We start from the raw sequence: 23,136 nt of genomic DNA, 5'->3' as shown, positions 1-23,136 counted from the left end.
CTTTTTGGCAGGTACAGTACCCGCAGCGCCTCCAGACCCCTCCCCAATGCACCACACCTCCGCACCTTCCCATCCACCACATGCGACACTCCACCCCTCCCCCACACGCTGTGCCTCCAGACCCCCTACACCACCAGCGGCTCCCACTCCCCTACCACCCACAGCACCTCCAGACCCCCTCCACCATCCACCCCCCATATATGTCTCCCCCCCACACCTGCCCCCCTCCACCCACAGCATCTGCAGACACCCTCCTCCATTCGCGGTCCCCCCCTCACCCACTCATAGCACCTCCGCACCTGCCCCTTCACCACCTGCAGCGCCTCCGGACCCCCTTCCCCGTCTGCCGCACCACCCGCACCTGCCTCTCCCCCACCGCGGTGCCTCCGGACCCCCTACCCCACCCCCGGCACCCCCGCCCCTTCCCATCCCGCAGCACCTCCGGAACCCTTAACCCATCCGCAACATCCCTGCACCTGCCCCTCCCCCGTGGCAGCCCTGCCCCTCCCCCACCTGCAGTGCCTACGGACCCCTGCCCCATCTACAGCCCCCACGCTTCTGTCTCTCCCCCACCCGCAGGACCTCCCAACCCTTCCCCATCCGGGCCCCCCCTCCACCTGCAGCATCTACAGACACCCTCCCCCATCCGCAGTCCTCCCCGCACCCGCTCATTCTGTACATCGTGCCCTGCAGGTGCTGTTCTTGCCGTCGCAAGGGGCTGCGCCTCCTTCACCATCGCACGCCCTTTCATTGTGCAATATTTAACCACTAACAAAGGAATGCAGGTAATAATCCATATAATACAAATATTGAACCCCATATACGCATGCAAGGGTTAAAGGGGCGTAGCCCCTTGCAACGGTGTGAAGAGCGCTCGTAGGGCGCGATGAAGCACCTAGTGTTATATATTAGTCATATGAGCATATTATCAACTACAAACACATTTCAAGAATATAGGCGTACAGTTACTGTTTTCTGTACTATACAGTTATTTTAATGTATTCAGATGCAATTGCAGAGAAAACCACAGTATTGTACAAATCTCGTATGCAATAGGCACTAAACTTAACTATTCATACTAACACAGTAGATAGAAATTTAGTGCTGTATAACCCTTACTCTGTAGAGTGGTATACAGGGAGACTCACCCCACTTCCAGGATCGATCAATACGTTTAGAAACCGCTGAGTGGATCCAGACGCTACTAGTGTACACTACCGCTCCGGTATTTTTAATGGACACAGACTCTCAGTGAACGTTAGTGCATGCAGACGCTCATGTCTGCGACCCAGTCTGTTAGCGGTAAACTTTAGTGTATACAACCGCAGCGGCCTATGCTGCGACCGAGTCCCCTCATGGTAGCGTCTGAGACGGAAGTGAGGTAATCAGTTCATGGCGGGAGACGCACGGTAACTGGTCATGAACTGGGGGGAGGGGCGACCAGGAGAGCGTCTGACTCCCCACTGCTGACATCAACCCTAGGGATCGCAGCCCCAAACTAATCCTGGCGCCTTATGATCCCTAAAGCCTAGCGCTAGAGCACCCGTGGTGATGGCGCGCCAGTTACTGTTTGGTAGTCTCCTCCCAAATCAGTGCGGCTGTGTCCATATTCCCCCTCTAAGCGGAACCGATGCCTTACCTTCTCCCCGTGCTCCGGCCACAGCCTGGTAACGTCTGCTGGACCTGCTAGTAACATCCGACACAGACGCCCGTCGAGACAGCACTTGTACCGTGGGTAAGCGTTGTTGCGACACGGCTGAGAGTTGTTGGAGCGACTCTTTCCAATATGCGTGTAAGACGCTGTTAGGAAAGATCACTCAAAAAATAGTAAGACTATAAAAATAAATAAAAATTAAAGCTTAGGTCTGCCAAACACAGCAGCCCTGTGACCATGGTCCGGCTACTGCCGCACCAAACAAAAAACTGATTTGGCTGAGTCGGTGGGCGGGATTATATGGACGAGCCTGGTGCATCCTGGGAGGCCACAAAGCTCGTGATCGATTTGGTGCCAATCCGCTGTCGCTCCAGCATATCCCAATGTTATCCTGTGGATAACCTGTGGACCCTGCCGGAGAAAAGTGTTCTTAGTGTCCTCAGAAATGCCGTTGTACCCACTGTCCACTTAACCACGGATATGTGGATAAGTGGAACAGGGCAAACTAAAGACTACATGACTGTGACAGCCCACTGGGTAGATGTATTTCCTTCCACAGCACCAGCAGCACCTCGCAAATGCCAACTAATTCAAAGGCTGGCTACGCTGTGTATCACCATTTTCGGTAAGAGGCACAATGCTGAGAACCTCTTACAAAAACTCGGGGAACACATTGCACAATGGCTTACCCCACTTGGACTCTCCTCGGGATTTGTGATATCTGACAATGCCAACAATATTGTGAAAGCATTACATCTGGGCAAATACCAACACGTTCCATATCTCCAATTAGTTTTTATGGTCCCTGCCACTGCATCCATCTAGGCCATGGGGTTAATTTTTTTGGGTCAAGGGGTGTTCTTCTTTTTTTTTTGCTCAATCAAAATAATACCAATAATCCCAAGGACAGTTCCATCTAGCACCTTATTTCTTTGCGTTATGTGCTCTTTGGAGCATTTTTTGGGCATAGTTTATAAAACTGCCATCCTGTCTGACACTGCAGTGCCACTCCTAGATCTGCCAGGTGTTTGCGCCACCCACTTGTGTCGCTTAGCTTAGTCATCCAGCTATTTCGGTGCAACCTTTTGGCCTAAACTGGATACAAAAACAATATTGTTTGCTGTGAGGTATTTAAAATAGACTGGAAATGAATGTTATTGAGGTTAATAATACTGTAGGAACAAAAACACCCCCAATTTCTGTGATTTTAGCTCTTTAAATTTTTTCTAAAAAAAAATTAGAACCAAAATACACAAGGGCAGTTTTGGCAAAACCAATTGTTGCTATGTCCTCACGAGGCAAGGGTAATGATGCAGCACCCGCACCTACATTAATATCATGTTTGTCCTGTAAAGCAGGGTTAACCTCTCAGGGCTTGGTGCAGGAAGGTTTGTGTGCAAACTGTTATAGGTTCACGAAAAACCTCAAACTTGTTGATCAACCGGGCTTTAGGTCAGGAACCTGTACAAGCACAAGAGCCCCTTGGGCATCTTTTGCACAAGTTCTATAGAGTATAGCGGATCGCTTGGCTGTTCCGGCTGTATCTCCAGGTATGGGGTACCCACAAAACCCTTCTGCATTTATGCAACAACACCCATGGATGAATGTGCTGTCACACTCAATCCAAGATTTGGCTCAGACCTCGGCTGCCTTTCAGCAGTTGTTACAGGCAGACAGGCCCAGAAATTTGAAAACAGATAGACAGGGGGCACTACCCTCACAACCTACACAGTTTTCAGAAATCGAGGATACTTCAGATGATGAAGCTGAATCCTCTTTCTCTCAAGAGAAGAGGAGCACCATACTTCAGTGGATATACCCCAGTTAATTCAAGCAGTAATATCCATATTGTAAATAGAAGATGTAGTAGAGCCTATACTAAGGTCTAAGGCTCCAGTCTTTAAACATCCAAAAACAGTAAAAGCTGAATTTCCAAACTCAGATCAGTTGACGGAAATCGTGCAGGAAGCATGGGTAACGCCCAGTAAGAAGTTTAAGTTACAAAAAAAAATTGGTTTCTTATTATCCTCTCCCGCCTGTGGACTGTGTAAAAAAGGAAGTACCTCCCAAGGTAGATGCTCACGTAGTTCGACTGGTGCGCAGATCTAGATTACCTCTGCCTTCATCATCCTTGAATGATGCAACAGACAGAAAAATTGATAGTTATCTCAAGACTGTGTTCTCCCTAACAGGAGCAAGTACAAGACCAGCTATGGCCATGGCATGGGTGACCAGGGCTGTATCAGGCTGGACGGAAGCTTTGAGAATGATTTCTCAGTTCAACAAGAGAACAATTATCCCATATAGCTAATATAAAGCATGCAGCTGCCTATATGGAAGAAGCAGCTCTAAATATGGGTATATTCGCTTTTCAGGGTTCAGCTTCCTCAGTTGCAGCTAACAGAGCAGTTTGGCTACGTTAATGGAAGGCTGATACAGAGTCCAAAAAGGTATTGGAGTCCCTACCTTGTGGTCGAAATATTTTGTTTGGAACAGAATTGGACAACATTCTAACGTCTGAAGCAAAATCTAAAAGTTCCCTGCTTTCAGGTCCTTTCGGGCCACAAGGTAAAGCAAAGGGAAAGGCTTATGTCAAACAATCTCAATTAAATAACTGTTAAGTCTAGGGCCAAACAGACTTGGCCTACCAGGCGCCTGACTTCTAAATCAAAAGATATTTCTCCTGCCTGACAACACTGGCCTCCACCTGGGGGACCCCAGGGTGGAAGGCAGACTTCTTCGATTTGCACAGGTCTGGCAGCAGTACACCACAGATTCCTGGGTGCAAGAAATGGTGTCTTCGGGGTACGCCTTCCCCTTCAAGAAGCACCCCCCTCAACAGTTTTTTTTTTGTACCAGACCGCCACCAGTGACAACGAAGGCCAGGGCTCTACAAGATGCAATTCAGAAGTTGCTACAATCAGGAGTGATAGTACCAGTTCCCTCAGCACAATGAGGACTAGGTTTCTATTCTACTCTGTTCCTTGTTCAGAAGCCAAATGGGTATCACCAACCCATTCTCAATCTCAAAGCTCTGAACAAATACATTTGGGTGCCTCGATTCCATATGGAAACATTACGGACCATTATCTTGGCAATGGAGCCGGGGGATTTCATGGTGTCCCTGGACGTTCAAAATGCTTACCTACATGTACCAATAGCACCTTCCCATTAGTGCTATCTCAGGTTTGCAATTCTCCAGCAACATTTTCAGTTTCAGGCACTTCCCTTTGGGCTTGCCACAGCTCCAGGGGTGTTTACCAAAATTATGGTGGTGATGGCAGCTCACCTTCGTCGTCAGGGAATAAGAATTTTTCCATACCTAGATGACCTGCTAATCCTGGCACAATCCCAGGAAACCCTCCACTGCCATCTACAAGATCCTTCAGAATCTGATTCTTTCCAGATGGAATGGACAGACGATAAGAAGTCAGACAATGACCCTTCCACAGGAAGTACGTCCGTCATTAGCCTGGTGGCTAAAGATGTCCCACCTAGACAAAGGTCGACCCTTTTGAATCTCGGACTGGGTGCTGCTGACAACAGACGCTAGTTTCCAAGGATGGGGAGCTGTAACAGGGCAGTACTCCCTTCAGAGGCGATGGACCAAGGAAGAAAGTTGTCTGCCAATGAATGTCCTGGAACTTCGGGCCATCTACATGGCACTCGCCCAGGTAAAGGAAGTGCTTCACGGCAAACCGACTGAGATTCGGTCAGACAACACCACTGCAGTAGCGTACCTCAATCACCAAGTAGGCACTTGCAGTCTGATGGCAATAAGGGAGGTAAGCCGCACATTAAAGTGGGCAGAACATCATCATCCAGCCATGTCTGCAGTATTCATACCAGGAGTCCTAAATTGGGAAGCAGACTTCCTCAGCCAGCACGGTATACATGCAGGCGAATGGACCATGCACCCAGCAGTCTTTTAGATTTTGGTTAACAAATGGGGACTGTCGAAAGTGGATCTTATGGCTTCACATCAAAACAACAAGATATACCAGTATACGGGTCAAGAACAAGGGATCCTGAAACAATCTTCGTGGATACCCTATCAGTGAGATGGAAATTTCATCTGGCATATGTCTTCCCACCAATCTTCCTGTTGCCCAGGGTGATTTTGAAAATTAAAGCAGGAAGGGGGCGCCATGATATTAATACCTCCGGCATGGCCCAGACGGAATTCGTACATGGATCTGCAGAGACTATCCATGGACACTCCGCTCCTACTGCCTCAGTGACCAGATCTTCTGATTCATGGTCCCTGTCTCTACGCACACCTGGATCGGCTGTCTTTGACAGCGTTGCTCTTCAAACATCCATCCTAAAAGCAAAGGACTTTTTACAGGTGGTAATTTAAACAATGCTTAAAGCAAGGAAATCATCCTCCGTTCGCATCTATTACTGGATATGGCATGCTTATTTTCAGTGGTGCTCTGCCAGAAACTTTGACCCAAGGTCTTTCAGAGTTTCAAGAATCTTTGCATTCCTGCAAGCTGGAATGGACCGGGACCTTCGCCTAACTTCCCTGAAGGTACAAGTGTCAGCATTGACCATATGGTTCCAAAAGAAAATTGCAAATCTACAGAATGTTCATACATTCTTCCAGGGAATGCTTCACATTCATCCTCCATTTGTACCTCCAACAGCCCCTTGGGACATGGTCCCTAGGGCTCTTCAAGATGCCCCATATGAACCCTTGAAAAGGGTGAATCTCAAATGGTTGACCGCTAAAGTTCTCTTTCTACTGGCAATTGCTTCAGCTAGAAGAGTATCAGATTTAGGGGCACTTCAGCTAGAAGAGTATCAGATTTAGGGGCACTTATCTATTTTTATCCATTTCTAGTATTCCATCCAGACAGAGCGGTTCTCCGAACCAATTCTGGATATCTTCCTAAGGTGGTCTCAAATTTACACATTTATGAAGAAATAGTAGTTCTGGCTTTCCATTTGCCGGATCTCTCTGTGGGAGATGCATAGTCCGTGCACTAAAAATCTACGTGGATCGTACCAGTGCCATCAGAAGAACAGACTCTCTCTTTGTCCTATATGGATTCCACAGGAGAGGATGGCCTGCCAATAAGCAAACATTGGCTAGATGGCTTCGGATGACTACCTCAGAAGCCTACTCTCAAGCCAATCTCCCTATCCCGGATAATGTCTCTGCCCATTCTACCCGTTCAGTAGGTCCTTCATGGGCAGCCCACCGTGGTGCCTCAGCTGAGCAACTCTGTAAGGCAGCCACATGGTCATCCATAAATACATTTGTCAGACATTATGACTTTGATACCATTGCCTCTCAGGATGCTGCGTTTGGGCGTAGGATTCTCCTGTCAAATAAGAAGTGTCCCCTCCCTTAATTGCTGCTTTGGGACATCCCAATGTAAATCCTGTGGATCTACTGTGGACCCCGATGGAGAAAACAAGAGTTATGGTAGACTTATCATTAATAACTTTGTTTCTCCGAGCTCCACAGTATCCACAGGGAACTCACCCTGACGCACTTAATTTGCGAATCTCTACATTTGCTAATCCCTTCCTTCCTTCTGGTATGGAAGTGTGTGTGTGTGTTTTCTCGCCTGAAAAGGTCCTCCTTCTTGCTCTAATGCTGCTCCTGCCTTGGGCTGTGTGACAAACCGAGTTCCCTGAGCCAGGAGGTGGGGTTATAGGGAGGCTGGACTGAAGCATGCTCGGAGCCCAAAAGTTTAACCGTTTGGTGCCTGATCCTCTGACGTCACCTACTACCCAATGTAAATCCTGTGGATACTGTGGACCTCGGAGAAACAGAGTTATCAACTGTAAGCCCTTGCGCTTCCCAGCACCACTTAGCCTCCCAGCAGCCCCCTGCCCAGTGGCAAGATGGAGGGGAGACCACCGGATAGCACCAAGCAGGTATCTTTTTCTATTTTATTTTTCTCTTATGTCCTAGTGGATACTGGAGAACTGTACTTTAGTACCATGGGGTATAGATCGGGTCCACTGGAGCCTGGCACTTTAAAACCCTTAGTGTGTGTATGTGTGCTGGCTCCTCCCCTCTATGCCGCTCCTACCAGATTCAGTTTACAAAAATGTGCCCAAGGAGCCGAGTGCATTTCTCTGGAGCTCCAGAGAGTTTCCTTCATTTTTTATTTTAGTTATTTATTTTCAGGTAGTACTGGTTGGCAAACAGTCTACCTGCTTCGTGGGACTTAGAGGGGGGACCGAACCAACCTCCTGAGGGTTAATGGTTCGTAATCCCAGCTGACAGGATACTGAGCTCCTGAGGTGCAGTTTCACACACCATACTGTGTGTGCCCACGCCAGCAGCTAGCCGCCATCCGCTAACAGATGCAGAAGAGTCGCAGGTGTGGTGAGTGTTAACACAGGGGTCCCAGTTAGCGGGTCCCCGGTGCGGTTTGACGGCATGTCACGCGGAGGTCACGGGTCACGAGCTGCAGTGACCGCCGCGGACTGCACTGGCTTAGCAGGGTTTTCTGCTTCACAGGGTGCTCACTGTCAGTAGGCATTGTGTGTACTGTGTATATTACTTAAGCCAGTATAAACAACTTAGTGGGACCGCACGCCATTACAGGGGCGGGGTTTCCCGGAGAGCGGGACCAGAGGCGGGAAGGCCCCATTTCCTGCTGCTGCGGATCACAGGCTGCATGCGCGCTACTCCTACACGGACCCATGCTGTTACAGACTCTGTACTGGTACCAGGGGTCATAGCAGAGGAGGAGAACATCAGCGGTAGCGCCACTGCACATTAGTAAGGTGATACACATACTTTTACACACTGCGCTGCTGTGTTTTGTGTGCTGGTCTCCATTTCTCTGTGTCACTCCATGGGCTCTGTAGGGTCTGTGTGTGTTATCAGTGGGTTTGCGCTGTATTATCCTTGTGAACAATATGTCTGTTGACATGGTTATGTGTACTGCTTGTAACTCTACCCCTTCTTCTGCAGGGTCCCTCATGTGTGAACAGTGCTCCTTATCTCCACAGGGACACAGTTCACAGGCACCTGACTGCTAGATACTTTTAAGAGCATGATCCACAATGTGAATTCAGAACTATCCGCAGCTAAAAAGGAGAGACAGGTGTTGAAACAGTCTATTGATTGTGTGGCTAAAGCAGCAGATACCAGAAAGGCTTCTCAGCCCCCCTCTTTCACATAAACGCTCACCGCCACAGGTGCTCCAGTCTGATTCTGATGTAGATGATGATATGGATGAGGACAGCTCTCTGTCCCCAGGGGTGGAGGCCCTCATTTATGCTGTAAGAGAGGTTCTTCACATACCCGATCAGGAAGCAGAACCAGATGAGGAGTTGTACTTTAATGTTAGACCCAAGACCTCAGCCACATTTCCTGTGTCTGAGGAATTAAACTCCCTGGCCAGGGAGGCATGGGTGAACCCTGACATGAAATTCAAAACCCCTCATAGGTTTTTATCTTCATTTCCCCTCCCGACTGATGACAGCAAGGTATGGGAAAAACCCCCATCAGTCTATACGTCTGTATCCAGACTGTCTAAGAAATTGGTACTGCCGGTACCAGGGGCTATATCCCTAAAAGACCCTGCTGACCACAAATTTGAGACCACTTTCAAGGCAATATATATGGCAGCGGGCGTAGCGCAGCGCCACACAATAGTTTGTGGTTGGATTTCTAGGGCAATAGTCAAGTGGTCTGATAATATTATTAATGGATTAGACACTCTGCCCCAGGATGAGGTCATTACTCTGCTGCAACACATACAGGATGCTGCAAATTTTATGAACAAAGCTATAAAGGAATTGTGCAAGTTAAATGGCCGCACGACTGCTATGGCAGTTTCGGCACGCAGATCTCTGTGGTTATGTCAATGGTCAGCGGACGCTGATTCCAAAAAGGGTGTAGAAAATCTTCCCTTTACTGGTGAAGCCTTGTTTGGAGACTAGTTAAATAAATGGATATCTCAGGCAACGGCGGGTAAGTTGTCCTATCTGCGGTTGGCTGCACCACCTGCTCGACGTTCTTACCCAGGACCCTCCTTGCAGTCCTTTCGTGTGGCACGGTTCAGAGGCAGGGGCCGAGGGGTCTCCACTACTCCCAGAGGATCTCATAGTAAGTCCCGTAAACCTACAACTGCTGCATCCCTGGACCAGACCAACGGGTCCCCTGCCACTAAGCCTTCCACGTGACGGTTGGACCCAAACAGCAGGGTGACTTTCAGGTAGGTGCTCACCTTCAACACTTCGCCCACATGTGGGCGATGTCCTGCCGGGATCCTTGGGTGAGGGACCTCATTTCCCAAGGTTAAAGGCTGGCATTTCAAGCACTTCCTCCTCACAGATTTTTCAAGTCAGGCTTACCAGTTTTACCCGCAGCAAAAGTTACCTTGCAAGAGGCTATTCAAAAACTTTTGCAGACGGGAGTGGTGGTTCCAGTACCTCCTCAGTTACGCAACAGGGGTTTTTACTCCAGTCTTTTTGCCGTTCCAAAACCAGGCGGTTCAGTGCGACCCATCTTGAACTTGAAGTCTCTAAACCCATATCTGCGGGTGTTCAAAAAGTCTGGAGGAGGGGGAATTCCTAGTATCTCTAGATGTCAAGGTTGCTTATCTACACATTCCCATGTGGCCCCCACATCAGGCTTATCTCAGGTTCGCCATATTGGACGACCATTTTCAGTTTCAGGTCTTACTCTTTGGACTATCCACAGCTCCGAGGGTCTTCACCAAGGTCATGGCGGAGATGATGCTGCAATTGCGCATCATCTGATGCTGCAATTGCGTCACCTACTTGGGCGATCTCCTGATAAAGGCTATGTCCAGGGAGCGTCTACTGCACAGCATCGATCTGACGACTCGCCTGCTTACGGATCATGGGTGGATCCTAAATTTCCAGAAATCTCACCTGGAACCGGCCCAATGACTTCAGTTCATGGGAATGATTCTGGATACAGTGTCTCAAAAGGGGTGGTATTCAGTAGACTGGTTGTTGGTATCCCGGCGCACAGTATACCGGCACTGGAATCCCGACACCCAGCATACCGACACCTTTTCTCCCTCTTGGGGGTCCACATGGTGAGCGCAGCGTGGCGAGTGCCGTGAGCCCGCAAGGGGCTCATTTGCGCTCGCCGCACTGTTGGCAAGCTGGCGGTCGGGATCCCGGCGCCGGTATGCTGGCCGCCGGGAACTCATACCACACACTCTCAAAAGGTGTTTCTTCCGATGGACAAGGCCTTGGCTATCCAAGCTATGGTCCGTTCAGTGCTCGGTCCTCGCAAGATATCCATACATCTTTGCATTCGCTTGCTGGGCAGGATGGTAGCTGTTTACGAAGCTCTTCAATATGGCAGGTTTCATGCCCGGCCATTTCAGCTGGATCTGCTGGACAAATGGTCAGGGTCTCACCTTCACATGCATCATGAAGTGACCTTATCTCCGAAAGACCGGATTTCTCTATTATGGTGGCTGCAAGGAATCTGCTCTGCCGATAAACATTCTGGAACTCAGGGCAATTTGCAATGCCCTTCTGCAAGCTTCCCATCTCCTGAGGGATCAGGCTATCCAGGTTCAATCAGACAACGCCACGGCGGTGGCGTAGATAAATCGACAAGGGGGAACAAGAAGCAGAGCAGTGATGCGAGAAGTGTCAAACATACTCTTCTGGGCGGAGGCCAACGCAAATGCCATCTCAGCCATATTCATTCCAGGAGTGGACAACTGGAAAGCAGACCTCCTCAGCAGACACGACCTCCATCCGGGGGATTGAAGCCTACATCCCCAGGTGTTTCAACAGTTAATTCACCGGTGGGGCTGTCCGCAGATAGATCTGATGGCTTCTCGTCTCAACAAGAAGCTATGCCGTTACTGTACAAGAACAAGGGATCCACAGGCTGTAGCAGTGGACGCGCTGATGACACCATTGACGTACCAGTTTGTGTACATGTTCCCTCCTCTACCGCTAATCCCAAGGGTTCTAAAAAGACTAAGAAGGGAAAGCGTTCAAGCAATTCTAATTTCCCCGGATTGGCCTCGAGAGGCGTGGTACTCGGACCTCCTAACCATGGTTCTGGAGGATCCCTGGCCTCTGCTGCTTCAAAAAGATCTTCTTCAGCAAGGTCTGTTCGTTTATCCAGACTTACCGCGGCTACTTTTGATGGCTTGGAAGTTGAGAGGGAGATTCTAGCTAGAAAAGGTCTTCCCTCCAGGGTTATTTCCACTATGGTCCAGGCCAGGAAGATGGTTACGTCAAAACATTATCATTGTATTTGGAAAAAGTATGTTTCGTGGTGTGAAAGTAGAAAGGTTTCTCCCGCGGAATTTAGAATTGGCCGCTTTCTACTTTTCCTGCAAGCGGGAGTGGATATGGGCCTACGTGTAGCCTCCATCAAAGTGCAGATTTCGGCGCTATCTATTTTCTTCCAGAAACAACTTGCAAGGTTGGCGGAAGTACAGACTTTCCTAAAAGGAGTTCTTCAAAATGCAACCACTCTTCGTACCTCAGTTTTTGCCAAAAGTGGTGTCGGCTTTTCACGTGAATCAACCCATTGTGGTTCCAGTGTTGTCTGACGCTTCCGTTGGCCCAGAGTCCTTGGATGTAGTGAGGGCTCTGAAGATTTATGTCAAAAGGACTGCTCGTCATCAGAAATCTGATTCGCTGTTTGCTCTTTATGATGCCACCAAGATTGGTCAGTCGGCTTCTAAGCAATCTATTGCTCGTTGGCTCATTCATCAAGCCTATACTTCGGCAGCTCTGCCTTTGCCGACGTCTATTCAAGCCCACTCGACGAGATCTGTGGGCTCTTCCTGGGCGGATGCCCGGGATGTCTCGGCCTTACAGTTGTGCCAAGCTGCTACTTGGTCTGGTTCGAACACTTTTGTTAAGTTCTATAGGTTCGACACCTTGGCCAAGGATGACCTTCAGTTTGGTCAGGCGGTTTTGCAGGGGTCTCAGCACTCTCCCACCCATTTGAAAGCTTTGGGACTTTCCCATGGTACTAAAGTTCAGTTCCCCAGTATCCAATAGGGAGTAAGAGAAAATAGTAATTTAATACCTACCGGTAATTCCTTATCTCGTAGTCCATAGTGGATACTGGGCGCCCGCCTCAGTGCTTCGATTTCCTGCTTACCTGTGTAAGTGTTTGGTTGGCCCGCCATTACGGTCCCCTTATGTTGTTGGGGTAGTTTTGCTATCCTGGTTGGGTTGGTGTGGGTTGGTGTTGCTATCCTCTGTCCTGGTTAGCGCCCTCCTTTTTTCGGTTGTGGTTGTTTGTTGGCTTATTGCCTCACCGCTGTTGTATCTGGCCTCACCGCTGTTGTATCTGTTTTCTTCTCTCATGGTATGTCCGTCTCCTTGGGCACAGTTTCCTAGACAGAGTCTGGTATGAGGGGCATAGAGGGGAGGAGCCAGCACACGCATACACACACTAAAGGTTTTAAAGTGCCAGGCTCCAGTGGACCCGATCTATACCCCATGGTACTAAAGTACAGTTCCCCAGTATCCACTACGGACTACGAGAAAAGGAATCACCGGTAGGTATTAAATTCCTATTTTTTCATGTACCACTGGGTTTTAAGCGCTGAAAACCCCACAACCACTTTTTTTATTGGATACCCATGGTAATCCAAAATTGGGTGCAAGGTATGCAAGTACCCCTAATGCGTGATGTTTTTTTTCTGCTAATTGACCCTGAGTCTTTGTAATTCATATGCAATGTATAAGACTAGGTTGTTGTACATGATGGATCTGTGCCTTATTCAACCCTATCTATCTCTGTTTTCTGTCTGTGCAGGAACTGGAAGACTTTATAGCAGAGTCCGGGGAGTCTGGCTTTATTGTAGTGACGCTGGGTTCTATGATATCATCAATCCCATTAGTGGAATTTGTAAAGGAGATGAATGCTGGATTTGCTAAAATTCCTCAGAAAGTTATCTGGAGATTCCAAAGATCACAGTGGCCAGAAGAAGTAGAAATTGCTCCTAATGTGAAAATCATGGACTGGCTGTCCCAGAATGATCTCTTAGGTGGGAATGCTGTAGAATTACCCAACACAAAAAATGCCTAAATATTAGAGGGGATTAGTTCTCCAGAAATATGAATCCACCTGTATTTTGTGGATCCAAACCAAACCAAAACCCAGTCCAGATCCCCTGAGGAGATCCGAACCAAGTCCCGGTTCGAAGACCCGATCCGAACCGAAATCCAAATCTGAACAAAAACACTTGAGGGTGGTTTTGCCAAAACATTATGAGGAATTAGACCCAAAACCAAACCACAGGGGTCCATGCACATGTCTACTAGATATTTATTTACCGTGTTAGCTAATGATTCTCCCCCCCCCCCCCCCCCCCAAAACAGCTCAGAAATTGTTTTTTATTTATTACTTAATAAGGTTTTAAAGGTATTTTTAATAAAATATTTTATTCAGAAAAATATATCTAGGGGGTGTTTGCTCCCCCACCCCTCCTCACCTCCTGTGTCCATAGGCCCCCATTATAAAATAACTTCCCACCAGGGGCTTATTGGGATGGAAAACCAGCTCAGAAAATGTATGGAAGCAGCTCTAATGGGGGTGTGGTCTGATGAGGGGTTGGGATCTGTTGAGGGGGGCGGGATCCCTCCCCATAGGGCCTGTTTGTAAGCAATTGCGCCCTTTCTTGTGTCTTTTGCTGCAGTTGTGTCTGAGACCAGGGGCGGATTGGTGACCCTATAAAATTCTGTAGAAGTGGCCCGACCTGGGCAACCCAAGAGGTATAACATACCGTGTAGCCATGGCAGCATCACTGGATGGCAGAGTTGTTGTACTGCAGAGATGGAATATCAGAATAAATGGGGACAATGCAGAGTACTGAGTGCGGTGTACGGCCTGTTATGTGGGGGATGACAACACACAAAACATGACAACACACAAAACAGGCCCCATAGACACATCAGCCTACCAGGAATCTTCCTGGTGGGCCCTATGGCCATTCCCCCCTGCTTCCCACCCCCCTTCCCCCAAGTGGTCTTACATTCCAATAACAGTAGCCCCCAGACCCCCTTTAGTAGCAAAAAAAAAATGTTTTATAAATCCCCCCTGTAAAAAAAAAAATAACTTATTTTGCACACACCCCCCCCACCCTGTGACCAATGTATTTTATTATTTTACTCCCCTCTAGTATCCTTTATTTTGTATTCCTAGTCTCTCACAAACACTTGTTATAGATCCCACCCTGGGTCCCCCTCACCCCCACCCCAATAGGCATACACCACCTCCTCCCCCACATGAAGTGTGCAGCGGAGTCCCGACTACTGTCTGTATAATCTCACAGGTTGGCTGAAATTTCAGCAACCACATTATTTTCTCTACACGGAAAGAGCAGCACAAAATATTAGTAACAATCTGCAAATCATCTTATTATAATGAGGGTGGTAAAATAGTTTTTATTCCCTATAAAAACACATGAAGATAATTGGCGAGATGTGATGGTGACCGAGTTTGCCGGAGGTGCGGGATTCCGTCCGAACTCTGACATTTTTTTTTTTAAATGGGCAGTCATTTACAAGGCAAAACCATGCCTTGTAAATGACTGCCTCTGTAAAAAACGTCCTAAGTTTGGACGGAATCCCGCACCTCCGGCAGACTCGAATGCCATTTCATCCCGTCGATTGTTTTCAATGTTATTTGTTATTTGTCAGCTGCAAGTTCTCCATATAAACTGGATTTACAAGTTGGTAGTTTAAAGGCGAGAAGCAGTCTTTGTTCTAAAAAAATCAAAACACAAACGTGTTAATAAGTAAAGTCAAAATAGTACTTTCCTGTCAAATCCACTCCGTACTTTTTTTGTAAAAGTCCGTTACAGGGGTATTTGCTTAAACCATAACTACTGGTCCTGAAGAACTATGGAGGAGTCTCCATCATTATATACTTGTGATTATCTACTTCTCTGATCTTCCTTTTACCAGACTACAGCTGCCCAAATACAGATGTGTCCTCTTACATGCTTGCTGCAGTCACGCTAAACAGCCCTTCAAGTCACGCCATGCCGAGTGTCTTTTGCTGCAAAAATGCATCTTAGACGCAATATAATGCAGTAGGACGCACGAGCAACTTCTGCTGATTAAAATGATATGCAGCATGCCTATATTCTGTGTGTGACTGTATTTGCACACAAAATGCTATGCTACAGTGTTTTCCAGGAAAACACAGGAACGTTTCATTAGAGCTGCTATTGCACACAGAATATAGGCATGCTGCATATCATTTTAATCAGCAGAAGCTGCTCATCTGCGTCCCATAACAGTACATTGCGTCTAAAACGCATTTTCGCGGCAAAAGACGCAAAAAAGACGCTCGGCGCTACCGAGTCACACGGCACTCAAGCATTGTGTAATAGCACATGGAGCAAGTTGTAAGAGGACACATCTGTACACTAGAAAGCAGTCAGTCATGTTGCCTAATTGTTGACTAAATCTGTGGCTGATTTGGTTGTACATTTTCGCTGTACTGGCCCTTACTGATTTGTTTATCAGCGGAACATATTGTACAATCAGACTAGTCCATGTCTAGTTGAATTCTGATCAGGCAGAAACATCACTGATGGTCGTTGTTTATGATGACCCTATTTGCCCACAAACTACTAACTTGCCCACTTGCACTGTAGCAAGTGTCTACATCAATCATTAAGTTTCTAGCTATAATTTTATACAGTGTACTAGATAAATGATAGCTAGAATCTGGTTGCTATGGGCACCACCTCCATTCTTTAGAAATGTTGATAAATTTCCCCCTATAATTTACTTGCTTAAGTCCTGTCTCCTTCATTGAGTTTACTATCTATGATCTGTAATCATTAAGGAACCTCCATACACACAATTGTTTGGGATAAATTCAGCGTTAAAGTTTTATTACAGGACACCCTAAAGTTCGTCTTTTGGTGACACATGGAGGACTGAATAGTGTTATGGAGGCAGTGTACCACGGAGTTCCTGTTTTGGGGATCCCACTTTTTGGCGACCAGCATGAAAACGTGATCCGAATTGAAGCCAAAAACATGGGAACATTTATTCCACCTGATCAACTGAAGTCTGAAAACTTTGCAAAAACTATTCTGGAAGTAATAGAAAATCAAAGGTACATACATGTAATTATTACTAATAATGAGGATGTTGAGGAAATATCACAAGAGGAAATTTGGTGTAAACTGATCTGATAATTGGTTTTATTCTTTTATGCTTTATTCAATATGGACATAAGGTCTACAGTTCAAATGCAGACACAGTCAAAATGTTGACAGGGTCAAATGTAGACATGGTTAAACTGTCAACAGTCTAAGGCCCAGATTTATCATGCCTTGGAGAGTGATAAATTGCACAGTGATAAAGTACCAAACAATCAGCTCATAACTGTCATTTTTTAAACAAAGCCTGTGACATGGCAGATAGGAGCTGATTGGCTGGCACTTTATCACCATGCTATTTATCACTCTCCAAGGCTTGATAAATGTGCCCCAAATTACAGTAGTTCAATCTAACGTGGCAATGCACAGGTAGGGCCTGAGTAATGGTTTCCAACTGGCGTAGGGCAACACATCCTGCCCCCTCTCAATGTTTACTTTTGTTTTGTACTTTTGCAACCTGTAACCTTTAATAGCCTTTGTTGCAGTCTGATTACAGCAATCAGTGGAAGCCACCAATGCTGAGAGCATCAGTGACCGCCATACAATACAAATTGCATCCCAGTGACCACCATACAAATAGCAAGCATTTAATCCCTGAAATACAATAAAGTACACTTGTGACAACATACATTAAAAAGTGCATCATAGCAACCTAGTGAATGTCAACCAGTACATAGAGCATCCTAGCAACCATGATACAATACAGAGAGCAGCTTAGTGGCCATTATACAATAAAGAGAAAATTCTACTGACTACTATAATAACGAGATTTATGGTAAGAACTTACCGTTGTTAAATCTCTTTCTGCGAGGTACACTGGGCTCCAAAAGGAATAACATCGGGTGCAGAGTAGGATCTTGATCCAAGGCACCAACAGGCTCAAAGCTTTGACTGTTCCCAAGATGCATAGCGCCGCCTCCTCTATAACCCCGCCTCCGTGCACTGGAGCTCAGTTTCGTTAACCAGCCCAATGCAGTAGCAGGTACCAGAGACGACAATCGCTCGTAGCCAATTACACCACGCACTCACCACAGGAGAGGGTGTCAGCGGCTATGCCACACTAGCCAAAGAAGCCAAGTGTGTCAGGGTGGGCGCCTTGTGGAGCCCAGTGTACCTTGCAGAAAGAGATTTAACAACGGTAAGTTCTTACCATAAATCTCCTTTTCTGCTGCGGGGTACACTGGGCTCCACAAGGAATAACATCGGGGATGTCCTAAAGCAGTTCCTTATGGGAGGGGATGCACTGTAGCGGGCACAAGAACCCGGCGTCCAAAGGAAGCATCCTGGGAGGCGGAAGTATCGAAGGCATAGTACCTAATGAATGTGTTCCCAGAGGACCACGTAGCCGCCTTGCACAATTGTTCAAGGGTCGAACCACGGTGGGCCGCCCAAGAAGGTCCGACCGAGTAGAATGGGCTTTGATGGTAGCAGGAACCAGCCTGTACATAAGCATGTGCAATCACTATTCTAATCCATCTGGCCAGAGTCTGCTTGGAAGCAGGCCAGCCACGTTTGTGAAAACCAAACAGTACAAAAAGAGAATCAGATTTCCTAATGGAGGAAGTTCTCTTCACATAGATACGTAGAGCCCGTACTACATCCAAAGACCGCTCTTTGGTAGACAACTAGGGAGAATTAAAGGCCGGAACCACAATCTCCTGATTAAGGTGGAAGGGAGACCACCTTGGGTAAATAACCTGGCCGTGTTCTAAGAACCGCCTGGTCACGGTGAAAAATCAAATGGGGAGTCTTACAGGATAAGGCACCCAAGTTCGAGACCCTTCTAGCTGAAGCAATAGCCAGCAAGAATAGCACCTTAAGGGAAAGCCACTTGAAGTCAGCAGATGCAAGAGGCTCAAACGGAGACTCTTGCAAGGCCTCAAAAACCACCGACAGATCCCAAGGGGCCACAGGTGGTACATAAGGAGGCTGAATCCGCAACACGCCCTGAGTGAATGTATGAACATCAGGAAGGGCAGCAATCTTTCTCTGAAACCAAACCGACAAGGCAGAGATGTGAACCTTGAGGGAGGCCAGACGCAGGCCTAAATCTACTCCCTGTTGCAGGAAGGCCAACAGTTTAGCCGTACTAAACTTGAAAACGTCATGATTGTGAGACGCACACCAAGTAAAGTAAGCATTCCAGACCCTATGGTAGATCCGAGCTGAAGCCAGCTTACGGGCCTTCAACATAGTTTGAACGACCGCCTCAGAAAAACCCTTGGCCCTCAGTATGGAAGCTTCAAGAGCCACGCCATCAAAGCTAGACGGGCTAAGTCCTAGTAAGCACAAGGGTCCTGAATGAGGAGGTCTGGTCGTTGTGGAAGTAGAAGGGGACGATCCAGCGAGAGGCCCTGTAGATCAGAGTGCCGTCTGGGCCACGCAGGAGCGACCAGAAGTAGGTTTCCTCCTTCTTGCTTGAACTTCCGTATTACTCTGGGCAGAGTGACACCGGAGGGAACATATACGGCAGCCAAAAGTTCCATGGAATTGCCAGAGCGTCCACGAACGCTGCTTGAGGATCCCTTGTCCTTGCTCCGAAGACCGGAACCTTGTGATTGTGTCGAGACGCCATCAGATCCACATTTGGAAGGCCCCACGTGTCCACGAGAAGTTAAAACACCTCCGGATGGAGGCTCCACTCTCCGGCGTGTACGTCCTGACGCCTGAGATTGTCCGCTTCCCAGTTCAGAACGCCCGGAATGAACACTGCTGATATGGCCGGCAGATGGCGGTCTGCCCATTGAAGAATCCGTGATACTTCCCTCATTGCCATGCGGCTTTGAGTGCCGCTTTGATGATTGATGTACGCCACCGTGGTGGCGTTGTCCGATTGTACTTGAACAGGTCTGTTCTGTATCAGATGCTGGGCCATTGTCAATGCATTGAACACTGACCGCAATTCCAGAATGTTTATCGGGAGTAGTGACTCCTCCTCGGTCCACCAACCTCTCAGACTGGCGTCCGTTGTCAGCAGGACCCATTTGGATATCCAGGGACGGCCCCTGCTCAGTCATTGGTCCTGAAGCCACCAGCTCAGTGACAGGCGGACCTCCGGAGACAAGGAGATCATGTGAGATCTGATCCGGTGAGGCAGGCCTTCCCACTTGGACAGAATCAACTTCTGCAGAGGGCGAGAATGGAATTGAGCATACTCCACCATGTCGAAAACAGACACCATGAGACCTAGCTCTTGCATTGCTGAATGAATCAACACTTGCGGATGAGATAGGAAGCATCGAATCCTGTCCTGAAGTTTCAGGACTTTCTCCTGAAACAAAAACAACCGCTGGTTGTGAGTGTCCAATAGCGCTCCCAGGTGTACCATGCTCCGAGCAGGAACCAGGGATGATTTCTTCCAGTTTACAAGCCACTTGTGGGCTGTCATGACCTGGACAGTCAGATCTAGATGACACAGGAGAATTTCTGGGGAATTTGCCAGGATCAACAAATCGTCTAGGTACGATAGTATCCTGACCCCTTGACGGCGAGGTGAAGCCGTCATGACCGCCATTACTTTGGTGAAAACTCGGGGAGCCGTTGTCAAACCAAAGGGTAACGCCCGAAATTGGTAATGAAGGCTGCCCACCGCGAACCTCAGGTACTGCTGATGAGACACTGCATTGGGAATATGCAGGTAGGCATCCTGTATATCCAGGGAGACCATATAGTCCCCAGGCTCCAAGGCCAGAACAATAGAGCGCAGAGTTTCCATACGAAACCTGGAGACCCGAACATACTTGTTCAAGGACTTCAGATTGGGAATGGGAGGACCCGTTCGGTTTTGGGACTAGAAACAGCGGTGAATAGTACCCCTTGCCTCTCTGAGCCAGAGGCACCTGTACCACAGAGAGCAGAGTGTTTGCTTTTGACGGGTCCAGAGGCACATCTGTCAGGCAAAATCGATGAGGGGGACGATTCTTGAAGGGTACGGCGTAACCTCGAGTGACGACTTCCCTTACCCAGGTGTCTGAAGTGGTCTTCAACCATTCCTGGGCAAAACCTAGAAACGGCCCCCCACTCTGGGATCCCCCAGAGGGAGGCCCGCCCCGTCATGCGGCAGGCTTGTCAGTTTTGGAAGCAGGCTGATGGGCAGCCCAGACTCGCTTCGGTCTGGGCTTGGCAGGTCTGAAAGCACAAGCTTGCTTTGGGTACGCCTGACCTTTTGCTTTAGCTGGAGGACGAAAGGGCCGAGGGAAAGTACTTTTAGCCTTCTGTGCGGAAGGAGCCGTACTAGGTAGGCAAGCTGTTTTAGCAGTAGCCGGATCAGCCACAATCTTATTGAGGTCTTCTCCAAAGAGAATGTCTCCCTTGAAAGGAAGCACCTCCAGGGTTTTCTTGGAATCCATATCCACCGACCACGATCTCAACCAAAGGATACGTCTGGCCAAGACGGACTTAGTAGCAGCCTTGGCCGCCAGCACCCCTGCATCGGAGGCCGCCTCCTTAAGGTATAGAGAAGCCGTGGTAATATATGAGACATTGTTGAGCATGCTCAGAAGCATTAGAAGACAGCTTTGTCTCTAGCTCCTGAGTCCACGCCTCAACAGCTTCAGCAGCCCATGTTGCTGCAATAGTTGGCCTACACACAGCACCCGTTAGGGTGTAAATCGCTTTCAAACATCCCTCCACACGTGTATCCGTTGGTTCCTTCAGAGAGGTGACGGTAGTTACTGGCAGAGCAGAGGAAACTACCATGCGTGCCACATGAGAATCTACAGGCGGAGGAGTTTCACAATTTTTACACAGCTCCGCAGAGAGAGGATAGCGAGCCAACAGCCTCTTACTTTGTGTGTATTTTGTCCCCATATTTTCACAGGATTCCTGACGTATGTCAGCCAGGTGTTGAGAATGAGGTAAAACTTTTTTAACCACCTTATAACGTTTAAATCTATCTGGCTTTTTAGAGACAGCCTCAGGTTCAGGATCATCAGACACCTGAAGAATGAGCCTAATTGCCTCAATCAAATCAGGGACATCCACCAATGACTTCCCTTCCCCATCAGAAACATCTGAGTCAGTGTCTGTGGCATCAGTATATGCACCATCCTCCTCAGAGGATGTGTCTGGGACAGCAGTGGATTGGGAGGAGGTAATGGCCCGTTTAGAAGATGTCTTAGGCGGGCGAGAGTGACACTTAGATTTAGTCAGTGACCGGTTCAAATGCTGTAACTGAGTGGAGATTTGATCTGCCCATGGCGGATTAATAGCAGGGACCATAAACTGCTGCATTGGCACAGGTGGTCCCACAGGGGGCGCCAATTTAGATACAAGCGTGTTTAACAGCGTGGAAAAGGTAGCCCAAGGTGGGTCATTTGTTGCCCCCTGGTGCTTCGGACCCACTGGTTGGTAAGGAACCCCCTGAACCTGAACTCTCTGCTGCCAAATTTTCCTCTAACACGTCTGTGGCATCACCACCACGCAATGTGGGAGAAGCCCAAGCTCTGTTTCCTCGTGTAGCTGACATAATAAAGAGCACAATATTGGGCAACCTGGTACAATTCTTAGCAGCGATATACCTAGCAAGGACTCCCAGTGAAGTGTGACTGTGTCGGCACAAACCGTGAATCCAAGAGATATACATGGTGACTATAAATCACAAGTAAAAATACACAGCAAGTATATCATGTGAAAAAAATTCCTATATTATACAGAAAACCTGATACACTTAGCCCCCACAGGTTATGGACTATAGGAATAGCACGGTGAGTGGAATACCCGATATGGCAGCCACACAGCAGCTACATGCGCACACACACATATATAGTCACAAGTGTACCATGCAGAAATTATGCACCATAAAACTGCACTGGACTAGCAATACAAAGGGGTGTAGTATGGTATGCCGGCGGCCGGGCTCCCGGCGACCAGCATACCGGCGCCGGGAGCCCGACCGCCGGCATACCGACAGTGTGGCGAGCGCAAATGAGCCCCTTGCGGGCACGGTGGCGTGCTATGCGCGCCATGCTATTTATTTTCCCTCCATGGGGGTCGTGGACCCCCACAAGGGAGAATGTGTCGGTATGCCGGGTGTCGGGATTCCGGAGCCGGTATACTGTGCGCTGGGATCCCGACATTCGGCATTCCGAAGACCACCCATACAAAGTAATACTAAGTAAAGCTATATGTGTCAACAATAGATATAACAAAGCACAGTAGATACTGGATGTATATCACAGGGCGTTTGTACCACACAGCCCTGAATGTATGCACTCTTTCTTAACTAACACTGTCCCTGTGACAGGTAGAATACTTAAGTGTTAAGTACTTAAGAGCGCTGGCGATCAGGCGGCTTTACAGAGGAGGATTTGCCCCAACAGTCCCAGGAACAGCTCAGCTCCGTTGTGATGGCTGCTG

General features: G+C 48.1%; 1 protein-coding gene across 3 annotated transcripts in view; it reads left to right on the top strand.

Moving 5' to 3' along the window:
* The window catches only part of LOC135056126 (UDP-glucuronosyltransferase 3A1-like), a 198,429-nt gene that overhangs the window by 159,587 nt on the left and 15,706 nt on the right, over positions 1-23,136 (top strand). For all 3 annotated transcript variants that reach the window (XM_063960917.1, XM_063960936.1, XM_063960926.1), the window contains exons 5-6: positions 13,413-13,644; positions 16,514-16,733. In XM_063960917.1, coding sequence (XP_063816987.1) covers positions 13,413-13,644; positions 16,514-16,733 — 452 coding nt within the window. The remainder of the gene's footprint in view (positions 1-13,412; positions 13,645-16,513; positions 16,734-23,136) is intronic.

Source organism: Pseudophryne corroboree, chromosome 1 (assembly GCF_028390025.1).
Source record: "Pseudophryne corroboree isolate aPseCor3 chromosome 1, aPseCor3.hap2, whole genome shotgun sequence".
NCBI classification, from domain to species: domain Eukaryota; kingdom Metazoa; phylum Chordata; class Amphibia; order Anura; family Myobatrachidae; genus Pseudophryne; species Pseudophryne corroboree.
The sequence above is the reverse complement of the archived record's forward strand: the minus strand, read 5'-3'. Positions and strand labels throughout refer to the sequence as shown.